The 16,425-nt window shown below is 41.7% G+C and overlaps 1 protein-coding gene across 6 annotated transcripts in view; it reads right to left on the bottom strand.

The window, feature by feature from the left end:
• pcbp3 (poly(rC) binding protein 3) overlaps positions 1-16,425 on the bottom strand; it is a 177,050-nt gene that overhangs the window by 66,764 nt on the left and 93,861 nt on the right. For all 6 annotated transcript variants that reach the window (XM_046358403.1, XM_046358402.1, XM_046358385.1 and 3 more), the window contains one exon: positions 13,219-13,388. In XM_046358403.1, the coding sequence (XP_046214359.1) occupies positions 13,219-13,293 (75 nt within the window). In that variant the 5' untranslated portion in view covers positions 13,294-13,388. The remainder of the gene's footprint in view (positions 1-13,218; positions 13,389-16,425) is intronic.

Genomic DNA, 16,425 nt, shown 5'->3' with positions numbered 1-16,425 from the left:
GCAGTACCTGTATGGTTAGTGAGAAAGTCCATATTGCAAATGTACGGTCCCTTACTAGACGTCCGAAATCGTTTGTAAAATTCGCGGACGGCGTCGGGCCGAGCGGCAGGGCCGGACCTACCAGGAAGTCATCAAATGAACTTTGTCGGACATTCGGTTTCCGTTTTACAAAAATAATAAGATTTAGGTCATTTTTCCGATGTCACGGAAATTCCCACAAGAGGGCATAAGCAATCATATTGCTATTGGACAAAACATCACGATTCACGACGGGGCCTTATCTCGAAAACTGAAAATATTTAGAAGCCGAAACTCGGTGAGCGTAGGGGCGGCATAATGGGCAGTTGGCCCCGAACAAGATGGCGTCTAGGCCTCAACGGTTTTTGAGTTATGGCCATTTATCTGGGATTAAAGGTCCAAAATGAAAATAGATAAATTATTTTTCCACTTCACGTCAAAGTCAAGGAGCCTCCGGTGTCAATAAAAAAAGAACCAGCCATTTATCTATCGTCATTTAAGAGAAATCGTACAACGACACCTTGGTGATGTTCACGGATAGGTGTTTTTTTTTTCAAGGGTTACATATCCAGTTGCAGGGTGTTCTTACGAATCTTTTTAAAGTGTGCTGCGGAGCTCTGCGAGATTTCTGTGATTTTCTATGATTTTCTGAAATAACACACACTCACTAAACCCTCCGTAAATAACTCAGTTCTTAACGTAAAGACTTAAAACTCAGGATTCTGTAAAGGCATACCCCAATCATAATATGAGTTTATTTATAGCTTCCTGTGCCAACCGGAAGTGCCTTTAATGGTGTCACAGTGGCAGTTTCCATGGGTTCAAAAGGTCAGATCTTTTCAAAACTTCATATGTGTGACTAGGTAACCATCATGAACTGTAAATCAGTCATTTCTCCCAACAGATGTCAAAGAAAATCTCTCACACGCACACACAGCAAGGATGGAGTGAAAAGTGCGGTTCTCAAAGACACAGAGAGCAGGCAATGGCATAAACATAATAATCTCTAGGCCGTGCCGAGTTCAACGAGATATCCCGCTTGACCGTAGCTCGCTCGGTCTAAGCGCAGCGACCATTAGAAAATTAGGCCCAAAATGAAGCCTGCCCCACAACGTCATTTGCTTTTGGGTGACAGTGAGAGAACCGTTAGGGTGAGAAGCACAATTCGACCTCAGGTACGTTCCTAAGGTCCTTCCGATCCGTGCAAGCCTAACGTTGACCGTGTGGCATTAACCCTTAATAGTTAAAAGAAGGTGTTTACTTCAAAGAGTTTGCATTGACTTCTCTCCCCATAGGAATACATTGCCTTTACCCCTAAATTCAACCTGAAGTCTATATGGGTTATGAATGCTGTATGAACCTGTCTTTGGTAACAGTCCATCAGGCCAGTATGAGGTCTACCTGTGTTGATTCTAAGCTTCCTGGACCAACCGGAAGTGGTTAAAATCACCCTAAAAGTGTTTTTCCATTACCTGCCTGCAGTTTGATAGACATAGTGCATTCAACCCTGTGTAAATCAGTCAATTCTCAACGTAAGGACTTAAAACTCAGGATTCTGTAAAAGCATAGCCCAGTGAGGATATGTGTTGACTTATAGCTTCCTGTGCCAACCGGAAGTGCCTTAATTGGTGTCTCAGTGTCTGTTTCGAGGGGTTAAAAAGTCAGATCTGTCCAAAACTTCATATGTGTGATTAGGCAACCCCATGAACTGTAAATCAGTCATTTTTCCCATAAAATTTCAAAGGAAAACTAAATCACACAAACACACAACTTGGAAGGAGGGACGTATTGGGGTTTGTAGAGACAGACAGTGCCTCCAATAGTTAGCTTTGTTCGAGCTAAAAAAAGAACCGTCAGACCTAGAGTTCCGAAACTTTAGAAACCTGTTCTAGACCTCGGGTCGATAGTGCGTGGTGAGTTAGGTGGCTCTAGAAGGTTCTCGGACCGAGAAATAGCCTCGTACATTTGCAATGACTTCAATTCATTTTGACCATTACGAAAATGGCGACATTTAGAAAAGTCTCAGACACAAGACTAGGTGCATTGAAACCGGCTCGGCCCATAGAGACGGACCCCAACGTTTCGGTCCGATAGCTCATTCAAGGACCCCATAGCAAGGCATGGAAAAAAAGTGGATTTTCAGCACCAATTAGGGTTTTACTCGGGCACCGAAGGACCTATCGAGCCGAAACTCGGGATTCGGGGTCGCCTCACATAGGCCTTCACATAATGTCCGACCTGGACCCGCAGCTAGAACGTAACTATGTGTTTTACGTTTTTATTATGTTTTAAACTAAAGGCGCTGTGAATTATGGGCCTGCTCTGACATATATGATAGTTGGCTTCTAAATGAGTTGGAAAAAGTGGGTTTGGTGTCAATTGGTATCAGTTTGGTGTCAAAATGACATCTAATTGACTGATGGACACTGACTTGCTAGTTGACTTTTGTACATTTGCAATATGTTTAAACGGAGAGGGACCATCACCAAAATGGCATTCTGAAATCAACACAAAAAATGGCATCACCATAGTCTCCAGACTGTGCCGAGTTCAACGAGACGCCCCGCTTGACCGTAGCTCGCTCTGAGTGCAGTGACCTTGAAAAAAAGCAGAACCAAAATGAAGCCTGGCCCTCAATGTCATTTGCTTTTGGGTGACAGTGAGAGAACCGTTAGGGTGAGAAGCACAATTCGACCTCAGGTACGTTCCTAAGGTCCTCCCGATCCGTGCAAGCCTAACCTTGACCCTGTGGCATTAACCCTTAACAGTTAAAAGAAGGTGTTTACATCAAAGAGTTTGCATTGACTTCTCTCCCCATAGGAATACATTGCCTGCACCTCTAAATTCAACCTGAAGCCTATGTGGGTTATGAATGCCTTATGAACCTGTCTTCTATGACAGTCCATCAGACCACTATGAGGTCTACCTGTGTCGATTCTAAGCTTCCTGGAGCAACCGGAAGTGGTTAGATTGACCCAAAAGGAGTTTTGATGTACATAACCTTCAAAGGTGAAAATGACTGCATTCAACACTGTGTAGATCATAGATCAGTCAATTCTTAACTTAAAGACTTAAAACTCAGGATTCTGTAAGTGTTTATGTCAATCAAGACATGTGTTTACTTATAGCTTCCTGTGCCAACCGGAAGTGCCTTTAATTGGGTCACACTGTCTGTTTTGAAGGGTTAGAAAAGTCACATCTATCCAAAACTTCATATGTGTGACCAGGTAACCCTCCTAAACTGTAAATCAGTCATTTCTCCCAGCAGATGTCAAAGAAAAGCTCTCACACGCACACACAGCAAGGATGGAGTGAAAAAGTGTGCTTCTCAAAGACACAGAGAGCAGGCAATGGCATAAACATAATGTCTAGGCCGTGCCGAGTTCAACGAGATATCCCGCTTGACCGTAGCTCGCTCGGTCTGAGCGCAGCGACCATTAGAAAAGTAGGCCCAAAATGAAGCCTGCCCCAAAACGTCATTTGCTTTTGGGTGACAGTGAGAGAACCGTTAGGGTGAGAAGCACAATTCGACCTCAGGTATGTCCCTAAGGTCCTTCCGATCCGTGCAAGCCTAACGTTGACCGTGTGGCATTAACCCTTAATAGTTAAAAGAAGGTGTTTACTTCAAAGAGTTTGCATTGACTTCTCTCCCCATAGGAATACATTGCCTTTACCCCTAAATTCAACCTGAAGTCTATATGGATTATGAATGCCGTATGAACCTGTCTTTGATAACAGTCCATCAGGCCAGTATGAGGTCTACCTGTGTTGATTCTAAGCTTTCTGGACCAACCGGAAGTGGTTAAAATCACCCTAAAAGTGTTTTTCCATTACCTGCCTGCAGTTTGATAGACATAGTGCATTCAACCCTGTGTAAATCAGTCAATTCTTAACGTAAGGACTTAAAACTCAGGATTCTGTAAAAGCATAGCCCAGTGAGGATATGTGTTGACTTATAGCTTCCTGTGCCAACCGGAAGTGCCTTAATTGGTGTCTCAGGGGCTGTTTTGAGGGGTTAAAAAAGTCAGATCTGTCCAAAACTTCATATGTGTGATTAGGCAACCCCCATGAACTGTAAATCAGTCATTTTTCCCATAAAATTTCAAAGGAAAACTAAATTACAGACACACAACTTGGAAGGAGGGACGTATTGGGGTTTGTAGAGACAGACAGTGCCTCCAATAGTTAGCTTTGTTCGAGCTAAAAAGAACCGTCAGACCTAGAGTTCCGAAACTTTAGAATCCTGTTCTAGACCTCAGGTCGATAGTGCGTGGTGAGTTACGTGGCTCTAGACGGTTCTCGGACCGAGAAACAGCTTCGTACATTTGCAATGACTTCAATTCATTTTGACCATTACGAAAATGGCGACATTTAGAAATGTCTCAGAGACACAAGACTAGGTGCATTGCGACCGTCTCGGCCCATATAGACAGACCCCAACGTTTCTGTCCGATAGCTCATTCAAGGACCCCGTAGCAAGTCATGGAAAAAAGTGGATTTTCAGTACCAATTAGGGTTTTGCTCGGACACCAAATGACCGATCGAGCCGAAACTTAGGATTCGGGGTCGCCTCAGCTAGGCCTACACGTAACATAAGAAATGGACCCGCAGCTAGAACGTAACTACATGTTTTATGGTTTTTTTATGGTTTGAACCAAAGGCGTTGTGAATTTTGGGCCAGCTCTGAAGTGTGTGATAGTTGGCTACTAAACAGGTTGGAAAAAGTGGGTTTAGTGTCAATTTGTATCAGTTTGGTGTCAGAATGACATCTAATTGACTGGTGGACACTGACTTGCTAGTTGACTTTTGTACATTAGCAATATGTTTAAACGGTGAGGTACCATCACCAAAAGTGACATTCTGAAATCAACCCTAACGAGCCATTGAGATGAACCAGAATCACTGCCCAGCCATCCCGAGTTCATCGGGCCAGTCAATTTCACATTCCTGCAGGATTTTTATAGCATGACAAATTCGTGATGGTACCTGCCCATTGAACCATATTGCAAATGCACAGTGACTTTGCAAAAGTGAGAAAACATAAACAAATGGACATGATGAAATCAACACAACGAGTGATGGAAAGGTACAACTCTCACTGCTCGGCCATCCTGTGTTCATCAGACCAGTCAATTTAGCATTTTTGAGCATGTCAAATTTCATATGGTAAATGCACATTGAAACATATTGCAAATGCATGTGCACTTACAATATGATTCTATAGTGAAAAAACATCACCTAATGTTCATGATGAAATCAACACAACGAGTGATGGAAATGTACAACTATCACTGCTCGGCCATCCTGTGTTCATCAGACCAGTCAATTTTGCATTTTTGAGCAAGGTCAAATTTCATATGGTAAATGCACATTGAAACATATTGCAAATGCACGTGCACTTACAATATGATTCTATAGTGAAAAAACATCACCTAATGGACATGATGAAATCAACACAACGAGTGATGGAAATGTACAACTATCACTGCTCGGCCATCCTGTGTTCATCAGACCAGTCAATTTTGCATTTTTGAGCATGTCAAATTTCATATGGTAAATGCACATTGAAACATATTGCAAATGCACGTGCACTTACAATATGATTCTATAGTGAAAAACAATCACCTAACGGACATGATGAAATCAACACAACGAGTGATGGAAATGTACAACTATCACTGCTCAGCCATCCTGTGTCCATCAGACCAGTCAATTTAGCATTTTTGAGCATGTCAAATTTCATATGGTAAATGCACATTGAAACATATTGCAAATGCACGTGCACTTACAATATGATTCTATAGTGAAAAGAAATCACCTAATGGACATGATGAAATCAACACAACGAGTGATGGAAATGTACAACTATCACTGCCCGGCCATCCTGTGTTCCCATAGCGAGCATTAATATCAGAATGACCGGTAAATACATTTACAAGCATATTTTTGGGGGGGTTACCAGGTGCCTATTTTCAATCACCAGTTGCACAACATGCGTATCCATCAGAATATTTTAAACAGTCCATAAAGCACTCAGGACGGACTCCATAGATAGAGGGCCGTAGTAGGGTACTCCCATAGCGGGCATGGACAATAGGCGTCCCGGTAAATGCATTTACAACCATATTTTTATTTTTGGGTTACCAGTTGCACAACAATGCACGTGCATTTGCAATATGATTCTATAGTGAAAAAACATCACCTAATGGACATGATGAAATCAACACAACGAGTGATGGAAAGGAACAACTATCACTGCCAGGCCATCCTGTGTTCATCAGGCCAGTCAATTTCACATTCCTGCAGGATTTTTATAGCATGACAAATTCGTGATGGTACCTGCCCATTGAACCATATTGCAAATGCACAGTGACTTTGCAAAAGTGAGAAAACATAAACAAATGGACATGATGAAATCAACACAACGAGTGATGGAAATGTACAACTATCACTGCTCGGCCATCCTGTGTTCATCAGACCAGTCAATTTTGCATTTTTGAGCATGTCAAATTTCATATGGTAAATGCACATTGAAACATATTGCAAATGCACGTGCACTTACAATATGATTCTATAGTGAAAAAACATCACCTAATGTTCATGATGAAATCAACACAACGAGTGATGGAAATGTACAACTATCACTGCTCGGCCATCCTGTGTTCATCAGACCAGTCAATTTTGCATTTTTGAGCAAGGTCAAATTTCATATGGTAAATGCACATTGAAACATATTGCAAATGCACGTGCACTTACAATATGATTCTATAGTGAAAAAACATCACCTAATGGACATGATGAAATCAACACAACGAGTGATGGAAATGTACAACTATCACTGCTCGGCCATCCTGTGTTCATCAGACCAGTCAATTTTGCATTTTTGAGCATGTCAAATTTCATATGGTAAATGCACATTGAAACATATTGCAAATGCACGTGCATTTGCAATATGATTCTATAGTGAAAAAACATCACAAAATGGACATGATGAAGTCAATATAACGAGCGATGGAAAGGAGCAACTATCAATGTCAGGCCATCCTGAGTTCATCTGGCCAGTCAATTTTGCATTTCTGCAGGATTTTTGAGCATGTCAAATTTCATATAGTAATTGTCCATTGAACCATATTGCAAATGCACGTGCACTTGCAATATGAATATACAGTGAAAAAACATCACAAAATGGACATGATGAAGTCAACACAACGAGTGATGGAAAGGAACAACTATCACTGCCCGGCCATCCCGAGTTCATCAGGCCAGTCAATTTTGCATTTCTGCAGGATTTTTGAGCATGTCAAATTTCTTATGTCATTTGGCCCACAAAAAAATTCCTTATGCACAATTTAAAAAAATATATAAAAAAATATGATAATAAAATTGGACAAAAGTATATTCATACAGTTCTTACACATGTGTAATTGACAAAAAATCGAAAGAATTTCGAAAAACGGTCCAGAAAGCACTTTTTTAAGGGTGTGTGAAGTTTTTTACAAAATTTTGACATTTTTGACTTTTGACTTTTGACTTCCTATGAAATCATATTGGAATTGGACAAAACATATTCCTTATGCGCATGTAAAAAAAAAAAAAAAATTATGATAATAAAATTGGACAAAAGTATATTCATACAGTTCTTACACATGTGTAATTGACAAAAAAATCGAAAGAATTTCGAAAAACGGTCCAGAAAGCACTTTTTTAAGGGGTGATAAGTTTTTGACAAAAATTTCATTTTTTCAAAATTTTACTTTTGGACATTGACTTGGGTTACATTTCCAATATGAAAAACCCCGGTGGAGCGCATTCGCCCCCTGTTGAATTTTTAAAGTGTTACAACTGGCAATTGCCATATGGCATTTGCAATACACTTTGCATGAATCAACGCCGAATTGGGTGGTATTGGCCAATGTGTATATGGTTTGTCCGATGCCAATGACTTGCCATTCATTTTTGTCCAATACAGGGGGGACTTCCCTTACACTCGTAACCTTCCCCTTACGACAGCTTCTCGCAAGTTGACTCCGCGGTTCATTGGTCCGTTCCGTGTCTCCCAGGTCGTCAATCCTGTCGCTGTGCGACTGCTTCTTCCGTGACATCTTCGTCGCGTCCACCCTGTCTTCCATGTCTCCTGTGTCAAGCCCTTTCTTCGCGCCCCCATTCGTCTTCCCTCCCCCCCCCCGTCCTTGTCGAGGGCGCACCTATTTACAAGGTACGAAAGATCATGGACATGCGTTCTCGGGGACGTGGTCACCAGTACTTAGTGGATTGGGAGGGTTACGGTCCTGAGGAGAGGAGTTGGGTTCCATCTCGGGACGTGCTGGACCGTTCGCTGATTGATGATTTCCTCCGTTGCCGCCAGGGTTCCTCCTCGAGTGCGCCAGGAGGCGCTCGGTGAGTGGGGGGGTACTGTCATGTTTTGTCATTGGTTATCATGTCTTGTATCTGTGCTTCCCTTCTATTCGTTTCCCTCTGCTGGTCTTATTAGGTTCTTTCCCTCTTTCTATCCCTCTCTTCCCCTCCCTCTCTCCCTTTCTCGCTCTCTCTCCTTATCGTTCCGTTCCTGCTCCCAGCTGTTCCTCATTTACTCTTTTCACACCTGTCCCCTATTTTGCCCTCTGATTAGAGCCACTATTTCTCCCTCTGTTTTCCGCTTCTGTCCTTGTCGGATCCTTGTATGATGTTCGCTGTTCTGTGTCCTTGTCTCGCCCTGTCGTGTTTTATCTTCTTCAGATGCTGCGTATGAGCAGGTGTCTTAGTCTGCTACGGTCGGTGCCTTCCCGAAGCAACCTGCAGTCTATGGTCGAGTCTCCAGTCAGTCCTCGCAACTACGAGTGGATTTCAGTTTTTCCTGTTTTGTTTTCTCCTTGATATATCCAGGATTATTACCTTTGTCATATACTGGAATAAAGACTCTGTTTTCGTTAAATCGCTTTTGGGTCCTCCTTCACCAGCATAACAGTGGCATTGTGGAGTACAACAGAGATGGTGTCATCTGTGTACCTGTTGGGGCAGTATGCAAATTGCAGTTGGACCAGAGTGTCTTGGATGATGGTGTTGATGTGAGCCATGACCAGCCTTTCAAAGCACTTCATGGCTGCAAATGTGAGTGCAAATATGAGTGATAGTCATTTAGACAGGTTACCATGCCGTTCTTGGGCACAGGGACTATGGTGGTCTGATTGAAACATGTACTGTAGGTATTATAGACTGGGTCAGGCAGAGGTTGATAATCCATCCACTTGACAGGTGTGGCATTTCAAGAAGCTGATTAAACAGCATGATGATTTTAAAGGGACAATAAAAGGCTACACTAAAATGTGTCATACAACACAATGCCACAGATGTCTCATGTTTTGAGGGAGCATGCAATTGGCATGCTGACTGCAGGAAAGTCCACCAGAGCTGTGGTCAGAGAATTGAATGTTCAACGTCCAATGTTCAATGAGCCAACTTTGTTTTAGAGAATTTGTCAGTACTTCCAACCGGCCTCACACCCGGAGACGACATGTAACCACACCAGCCCAGGACCTCCACATCCGGTTTCATTACCGTCTGAGACAGCCGGTTTCGGATCGTCTGAGACAGCCACCCGGACAGCTGATGGAACTCTGGGTTTGCACAACCGACAAATTTAAAATGGTCAGAAACCATCTCAGGGAAGCTCATCTGTATGCTCAATGTCCTCACCAGGGTCTTGATCTGACTGCTGTTCGTCATCATAAACGACTTCTGTGGGCAAATGCTGACCTTCAATGGTCACTGGCACACTGGAGAAGTGTGCTTTTCACGGATTAGTCCCGGTTTCAACTGTACCGGACAGATGGCCAACAACATGTATGGTGTCGTGTGGGTGAGTGGTTTGCTGAAGTCAACTTTGTGAACAGAGTGCCCCATGATGGCAGTGGGGTTATGGTATGGGCAGGCATAAACTATGGTCAACAAACACAATTGCATTTTATCAATTGCAATTTGGATGCACAGAGATACCGTGACAAGATCCTTAGGCCCATTGTTGTGCCATTCATCTGCTAACATCACCTCATGTCGCAAGGATCTGTACACAATTCCTGGAAGTGCGTTCCAGTTCCCACTAGTATCCAGCAATTTAGCACAGCCATTGAAGAGGACCCAGACAAAATTCCAGAGGCCACAATCAACAGCCTGATCAACTCTATGAGAAGAAGATGTGTCGCACTACATGAGGCAAATGTTGGTCACACCAGATACTGATTGGTTATCTGATCCATGCCCCTACCTTATTTTTAAGGTTACTGTGACCAACAGATGCATGTCTGTAATCCCAGTCATGTGAAAACCATAGATTAGGTCCTAATACATTTATTTCAATTGAATTATTTCCTTATTTTAACTGTAACTCAGTAAAGTATTTGAAATTGTTGCATGTTGAGTTCATATTGTTGTTTAGTGTAGCTCATCTAACTCACTGGGCAGCTCGTGACTGGGTTCCCCTTTGTAATCCGTGATAGTTTGCCAGCCTTGCCACATCCAATGAGGTCGTAGCGGGATTTCTTATAAGTATCCAGATTAGTGTCCCGCTCCTTGAAAGCTGAAGCTCTAGCCTTTAGCTCAGTGCGGATGTTGTCTGTAATCCATAGCTTCTCACTGGAATATGTATGTACAGTCATTGTGGGGCCGACATCACCGATGCACTTATTAATGAAGCTGGTGGCTGAGGTGGTAAACTACTCAATGTTATTGGATGAATCCTGCAACATATTCCAGTCTGTACAAGTGAAACTGTCCTGTAGTTTAGCATCCGCTTCATAAGATCACTTTTGTATTGAGCTTGTCACTGGTACTTCCTGTTTGAGTATTTGCTTGTAAGTAGGAAAGACATGCTGGTAAAAATGAGCTGATACAAATTTGGTAAAACTGATTTCTGTTGCCCTGCATTGAAATCAGTGGCCACGGGAAGTGCCACCTAGTGGATTTGCTTTTTCCTGTTTGTCTATGTCATTTATAAATGTGAATACATGCACTTACTAATACCTCAGTTGATGATTAATGTAGATCCTTATAAACCACTTATAAACCATTTAATCTAAAGAGTACACTGTACATATACTTTCTGAGCATTTATATATGACTTGGCCTCATTAGTAGACATTACCTGATGCTCCACGCTAGCCTAGCATGCTTAAGAAAAGGTAGTTTAATAAAACATTTGCGGTATTTTCTCGATTTTTGCAGATTGGATAATGGGGAAGTTAGGAGTACAGCAACACCTTCCATACCTGGATTGGGGTACATTTTCAAGCAATATCCCTTGTCCGTCACCGCGGCGAAAACATATTGGCATAGGACTGAACTTCAAGTGAGTATAGTGAGTATACAAAACATTAAGAACAACTGCTCTTTCCATGACACAGACTGACCAGGTGAATCCAGGTAGGTATTCTCTGTCTATTCTTAATTAAATGTCAACTCCCCGTACCTGCTTCTCGACACCAGTGTCGGTCCTTACGGGTTCCTAATGTTTGTTTGGCATAATCAGTGTGTATAGTGCAGATTAGTGGCTGCAAAGTAGTTGATTAATAATTAGTCAATGGTTTATAAGGATTTACGATAATCATCAAATGAGGTGTGCAAGTACTCACATTTACAAATGCACTCATTACCAATTAATAAATATCCCATTCATGAAATATTATAAAGCGGAGCGCCGAGAAGACGATCAAACTTGACTATCTAGAGGAAGTAAAAGTCGTAACAAGGTTTCCGTAGGTGAACCTGCAGAAGGATCATAAGCTTGCCTTATAAATAATCAAAAGAGTTGACAATAACTCCTTTTAAATAGCTGGTTTATCAGTACATTATTAATAATTGACACATTGGGAACATACAATGTTCACAATGTTTACAAATTGTGAACATTTGAATTTATCAAACACCTTATGGTTTATTTGATCAATAATACATCATTTTAAAATCGTGTTGATAAATGTGTAAATAACTTAAAATATTGTTTATTGACATTTACAAATGTAAGAACAATGATTAATATATGGTAAGTACACTTTATAAACTGTTTATAATTATTAAGGAACCTTAATATAAACAGCTTTTCGAGGCATCACTTCATATTCACGAGCAAAGAGCCCAAGTGACAATTGCAATGTACTTGCAAAGGTCGAACAGCTACCCAATCTAACTGTTGCCAAACTAAAATATGCATGCAATCACTCTCTATCATCTTGGTCTGGTGCAGTACAACTAGGGAAGCCGGGCAGTGATGGCTTTAAGGGCTAATACTTTCTCACCTCTCCTCCATGGTCAAATGCACTCAGCATCACCCAGAAGGATAGCAGCTGAGTCACCGGCAGCCAGCTTGCCAATTATTAACAACAACAACCATTCGAACCACATTCCCATCTAGCTTCTGTTTGGTTGTGAGATAACATTATAGTGAAGGAGATTACTATTTTTAATTTGAATTTATGTTTTATAAAACGATACAAAACATACACATCCACATGAAAAGATCATACAAACATCCACTACATCACACCTTGTCACGCCCTGGTCATTATATTTTGTGTTTTTGGTATATGTTTGGGTAAGCCAGGTTGTGACATGGGTTTATATGTTATGTTTTCGTATTGGGGTTTGTAGTAATTGGGATTGTGTATGATTAGGGGTGTGTCTAGTTAGGCTTGGCTGCCTGAGGCGATTCTCAATTGGAGTCAGCTGCTTATCGTTGTCTCTGATTGGGAACCGTATTTAGGCAGCCTGAGTTCGCGTTGTATTTTTGTTGGTGTTTGTACCTGTCTCTGTGTTAGTCACCAGATAGGCTGTAATTAGTTCACGTTCCGTTTGTTGTTTTCTTATATCAGTTATTTCATGTACCGCAATATATTTCATTAAAGTCATGAGTAACCTACACGCTGCATTTCGGTCTGACTCTCTTCATTCAACAGATGAACGACATTACACACCTGCCCAGATCCACTAGCACACACCCCCATCTCCAACGCCCGCATGATGTTTGCGGTTTAATTTATTTTGTTTTGTCAATGTTTGGTTTTGCAGAAACGGTCTGACGAGATGAAAAGAAAACGTTCACTTTATTTCATGATTCCATGTTCTGGGTGAGCTACTGTAATTCAGACATATATCAACTACTATCTAGGTTTCTCTTCCTTAACCACAGATGTAAGACTAGAGATTGCTTACTTTGCCATGCATGAGGAGGCGGATGGTGAGGGTGACATTGAGGCCGCCCTCTGGCTGGACTTTGTTGGGTTCCATACTGGGAGTGGAGGTGAAGAGAGGAGGAGTGTGGTCGTGAAGAGGGTTTCCTCAGGAATGGGAGGAGTGTGATGGTACAGTAGCCAGCCAGTCACCTGGAACACAACAAGGAGATACCAACATACCCAGAAAGGTTAGGTCATTCAATCAACTAATCAAAGTTTAGGTCGAGTGACTGATTTTAGACATAAGTACAAATTCTTCCATACAAACACGACAATAACTTTTCATGTTGGGTCCATTTAATTTGGATTTCAGACAATTTAGTAAATAAATGTAATTTCAGTTTACATGAAGGAGATTGTCTATTCTAACATTTAATTTAAAATCTAATTGGATTTCATTCCAGCCATGTACTGAAATAGCTGGAATTGACTTTGATGCTGGTATGATCTGCTTGAATAGATATGACGTATCATCTTCATGAGAGTTTATAACACAATAGGGAGCACCTCTCAAACTGTAATCAGGACAGGCTTCTCAGATGTTGCTACAAGTAGGATCAAATGACTCAATAAGAAAAGTTTTACGACAAACACATGAAATTAGTGACCATCCCAAGTAGATCTCAACTCAATCGTACACTTGCTACTGTACTTTACCATTTTTAAAACACCTTTAACATCCGGCATGGCAAACAGACTTCTCATGAAGAGGGTGGGCTTTCAGTACACCAGTGCTGGAAAGTGATTTAAAGCCACAGTCTAAAAATGAGTTCAGCAGCCTTGCTAAGATCCTATAATCATATTTCACAGCACTGTGCTGAAGCTCAAATTGCATAGTGACAGCAAATCCATCACCTCCACACATGGCTATCATCACCTCCACACTTGGCTATGGATTTCGGGAAGGGTTGGAGAGTAACTGATTACATGTAATCACTAACATGTAATCTGATTACAGAAAACAATCGCTGTAACAAGAGTTATGTTAACAGTTAAATGATTGTAATCAGGTTATAGATACTTTTAAAAAACAAGATGATTACTTATTGGACTACTTTTACATTCAGAAGGGATGTTTGTGTAGGGTACTGAGTTTGCATGATCCAAAAGTTATCTTACTGTTTAAAATGTTGGATGGGTAACCAGTTACTGTAACAGAGAAAGTAGCCTACCCAACCCTGATTAGAAAGTTGCCTACTCAACCCTGATTTCGGGGCTTCCAATTTTGACTTCCTCATTTAAGTACCAGGATCAAAGTACAGAAAAAGTGTTCAAGCTCACCTGAAGGCAATACAATGTAGCAACTTACATACACTACATGACAAAAAGTATGTGGATACCTGCTCGTCAAAAATCTTATTCCAAAATGATGGACATTTATACGTAGTTGGTCCCCCTTTGCTGCTATAACAGTCTCCACTCTTCTAGGAAGGCTTCAACTAGATGCTGGAACATTGCTGCGGAACCTGCTTCCATTCAGCCACTAGATTATTAGTGAGGTCGGGCAGAGATGTTGGGCGGTTAGGCCTGGATAGCAGTCGGTGTTCTAATTCATCCCAAAGGTGTTTGATGGGGTTGAGGCCAGGGCTTTGTGCAGACCAGCAAAGTTCTTCCACACTAATCTCGACAAACCGTTTCTGTATGGACCTGCACGGGGGGCATTGTCATGCTGAAACAGGAAAGAGCCTTCCCCAAACTGTTGCCACAAAGTTACAAGCACAGAATCATCTAGAATGTAGGGTTAAGATTTTCCTTCACTGGAACTAAGGGTCCTAGCCCGAACCATGAAAAACAGCCCCAGACCACTATTCCTCCTTCACCAAACTTTATAGTTTACACTATGCATTCGGGCAGGTAGCATTCTCCTGGCATCCGCCAAACCCAGGTTCGTCCGTCAGACTGCCAGATGATGAAGCTGATTCATAAATCCAGAGAAGTGTTTTCACTGCTCCAGAGTCCAATGATGACATGCTTTACACGCAACGCTTGGCATTGCGCATGGTGATCTTAGGGTTGTGTGCGGCTGCTCTGCCATGGAAACCCATTTCATGAAACTGATGACGAACAGTTCTTGTGCTGTCGTTGCTTCAAGAGGCAGTTTGGAACTTGGTAGTGAGTGTTGCAATCGAGGACAGACAATTTTCACGCACTACGTGCTTCAGCACTCGGTAGTCCCCTTCTGTGAGCTTATGTGGTCTACCACTTCGCGGCTGATCCGTTGTTGCTCCTAGACGTTTCCACCTCACAAATAAAGCATTTACAGTTGACCGGGGCAGCTGTCTTGTTGGAAAGGTGGCATCCTAAGACGGTGCCACATTGAAAGTCACTGAGCTCTCCAGTTTGGGTCATTCTACTGCCAATGTTAGTCTATATAGATTGTGTGGCTGTGTGCTCGATTTTATACACATCTCACATCTCTTAAATAGCCAAATCCACAAATTTGAAGGTGTGTCCACATACTATTGGTGTAAATAAAGTGGTTCTTATTATGACCTATAGTTTCGTAAGGAAATGGCCCCTTCGGAAATGTTGTGATTTCATAGTCAGGTCTTTTTTTTGGTTTTGTTCATTTATAGAATGAGAAAGTGTGTGCCAAAACATTGTAACTGAAAATTTAAGAAAGGATGATTGATATTTAAAATGTGTCTTTGAAAGCATAATGGTGCAGCATTACTTCCTTCTCATTATTCCTGAAGAACATCCATTATGAGTGGATGGTGCCCCTTTCTGCCTCCCAGACACAGTGACACATACACCTCTACTCTAGGCCATACAGCTCTCTTTGATACAGCGGCAGAGTTTTAATGGGTCATATGGGTCTTTGATCAAGGGATTGAGAGACTGAAATACGCCATGACTTGCATCTGTTGCAGTCCATCCAGAGTTATCAAGGGACAGTGTGTCATGCTTTGACACAGGTGTGGACATGAGTCATTGATGCACAAATAAATCAAGTTCACATACATTTTTGTGTGATTGAGTTTAAGTGTGTCTGTTAGCACGTGAGTGTATGTATGCATGTGTGTGTGTGCTGCGTGTCTATGCCCGTGAGAGTATTTCTGAGCATAAGATAAAAAGATTAATAGATAGGAAGAGGGTACATGGATGAGTGCTATGATAACAGCCAACCAGTAGTGCTCCCAATCCTATGCAAAATGGGGCATGCTGTACGAACATTAAATAAACT

This window comes from Oncorhynchus gorbuscha, linkage group LG01, assembly GCF_021184085.1.
Source record: "Oncorhynchus gorbuscha isolate QuinsamMale2020 ecotype Even-year linkage group LG01, OgorEven_v1.0, whole genome shotgun sequence".
Classification (NCBI taxonomy): domain Eukaryota; kingdom Metazoa; phylum Chordata; class Actinopteri; order Salmoniformes; family Salmonidae; genus Oncorhynchus; species Oncorhynchus gorbuscha.
This window is presented reverse-complemented; position numbering and strand designations above follow the sequence as displayed.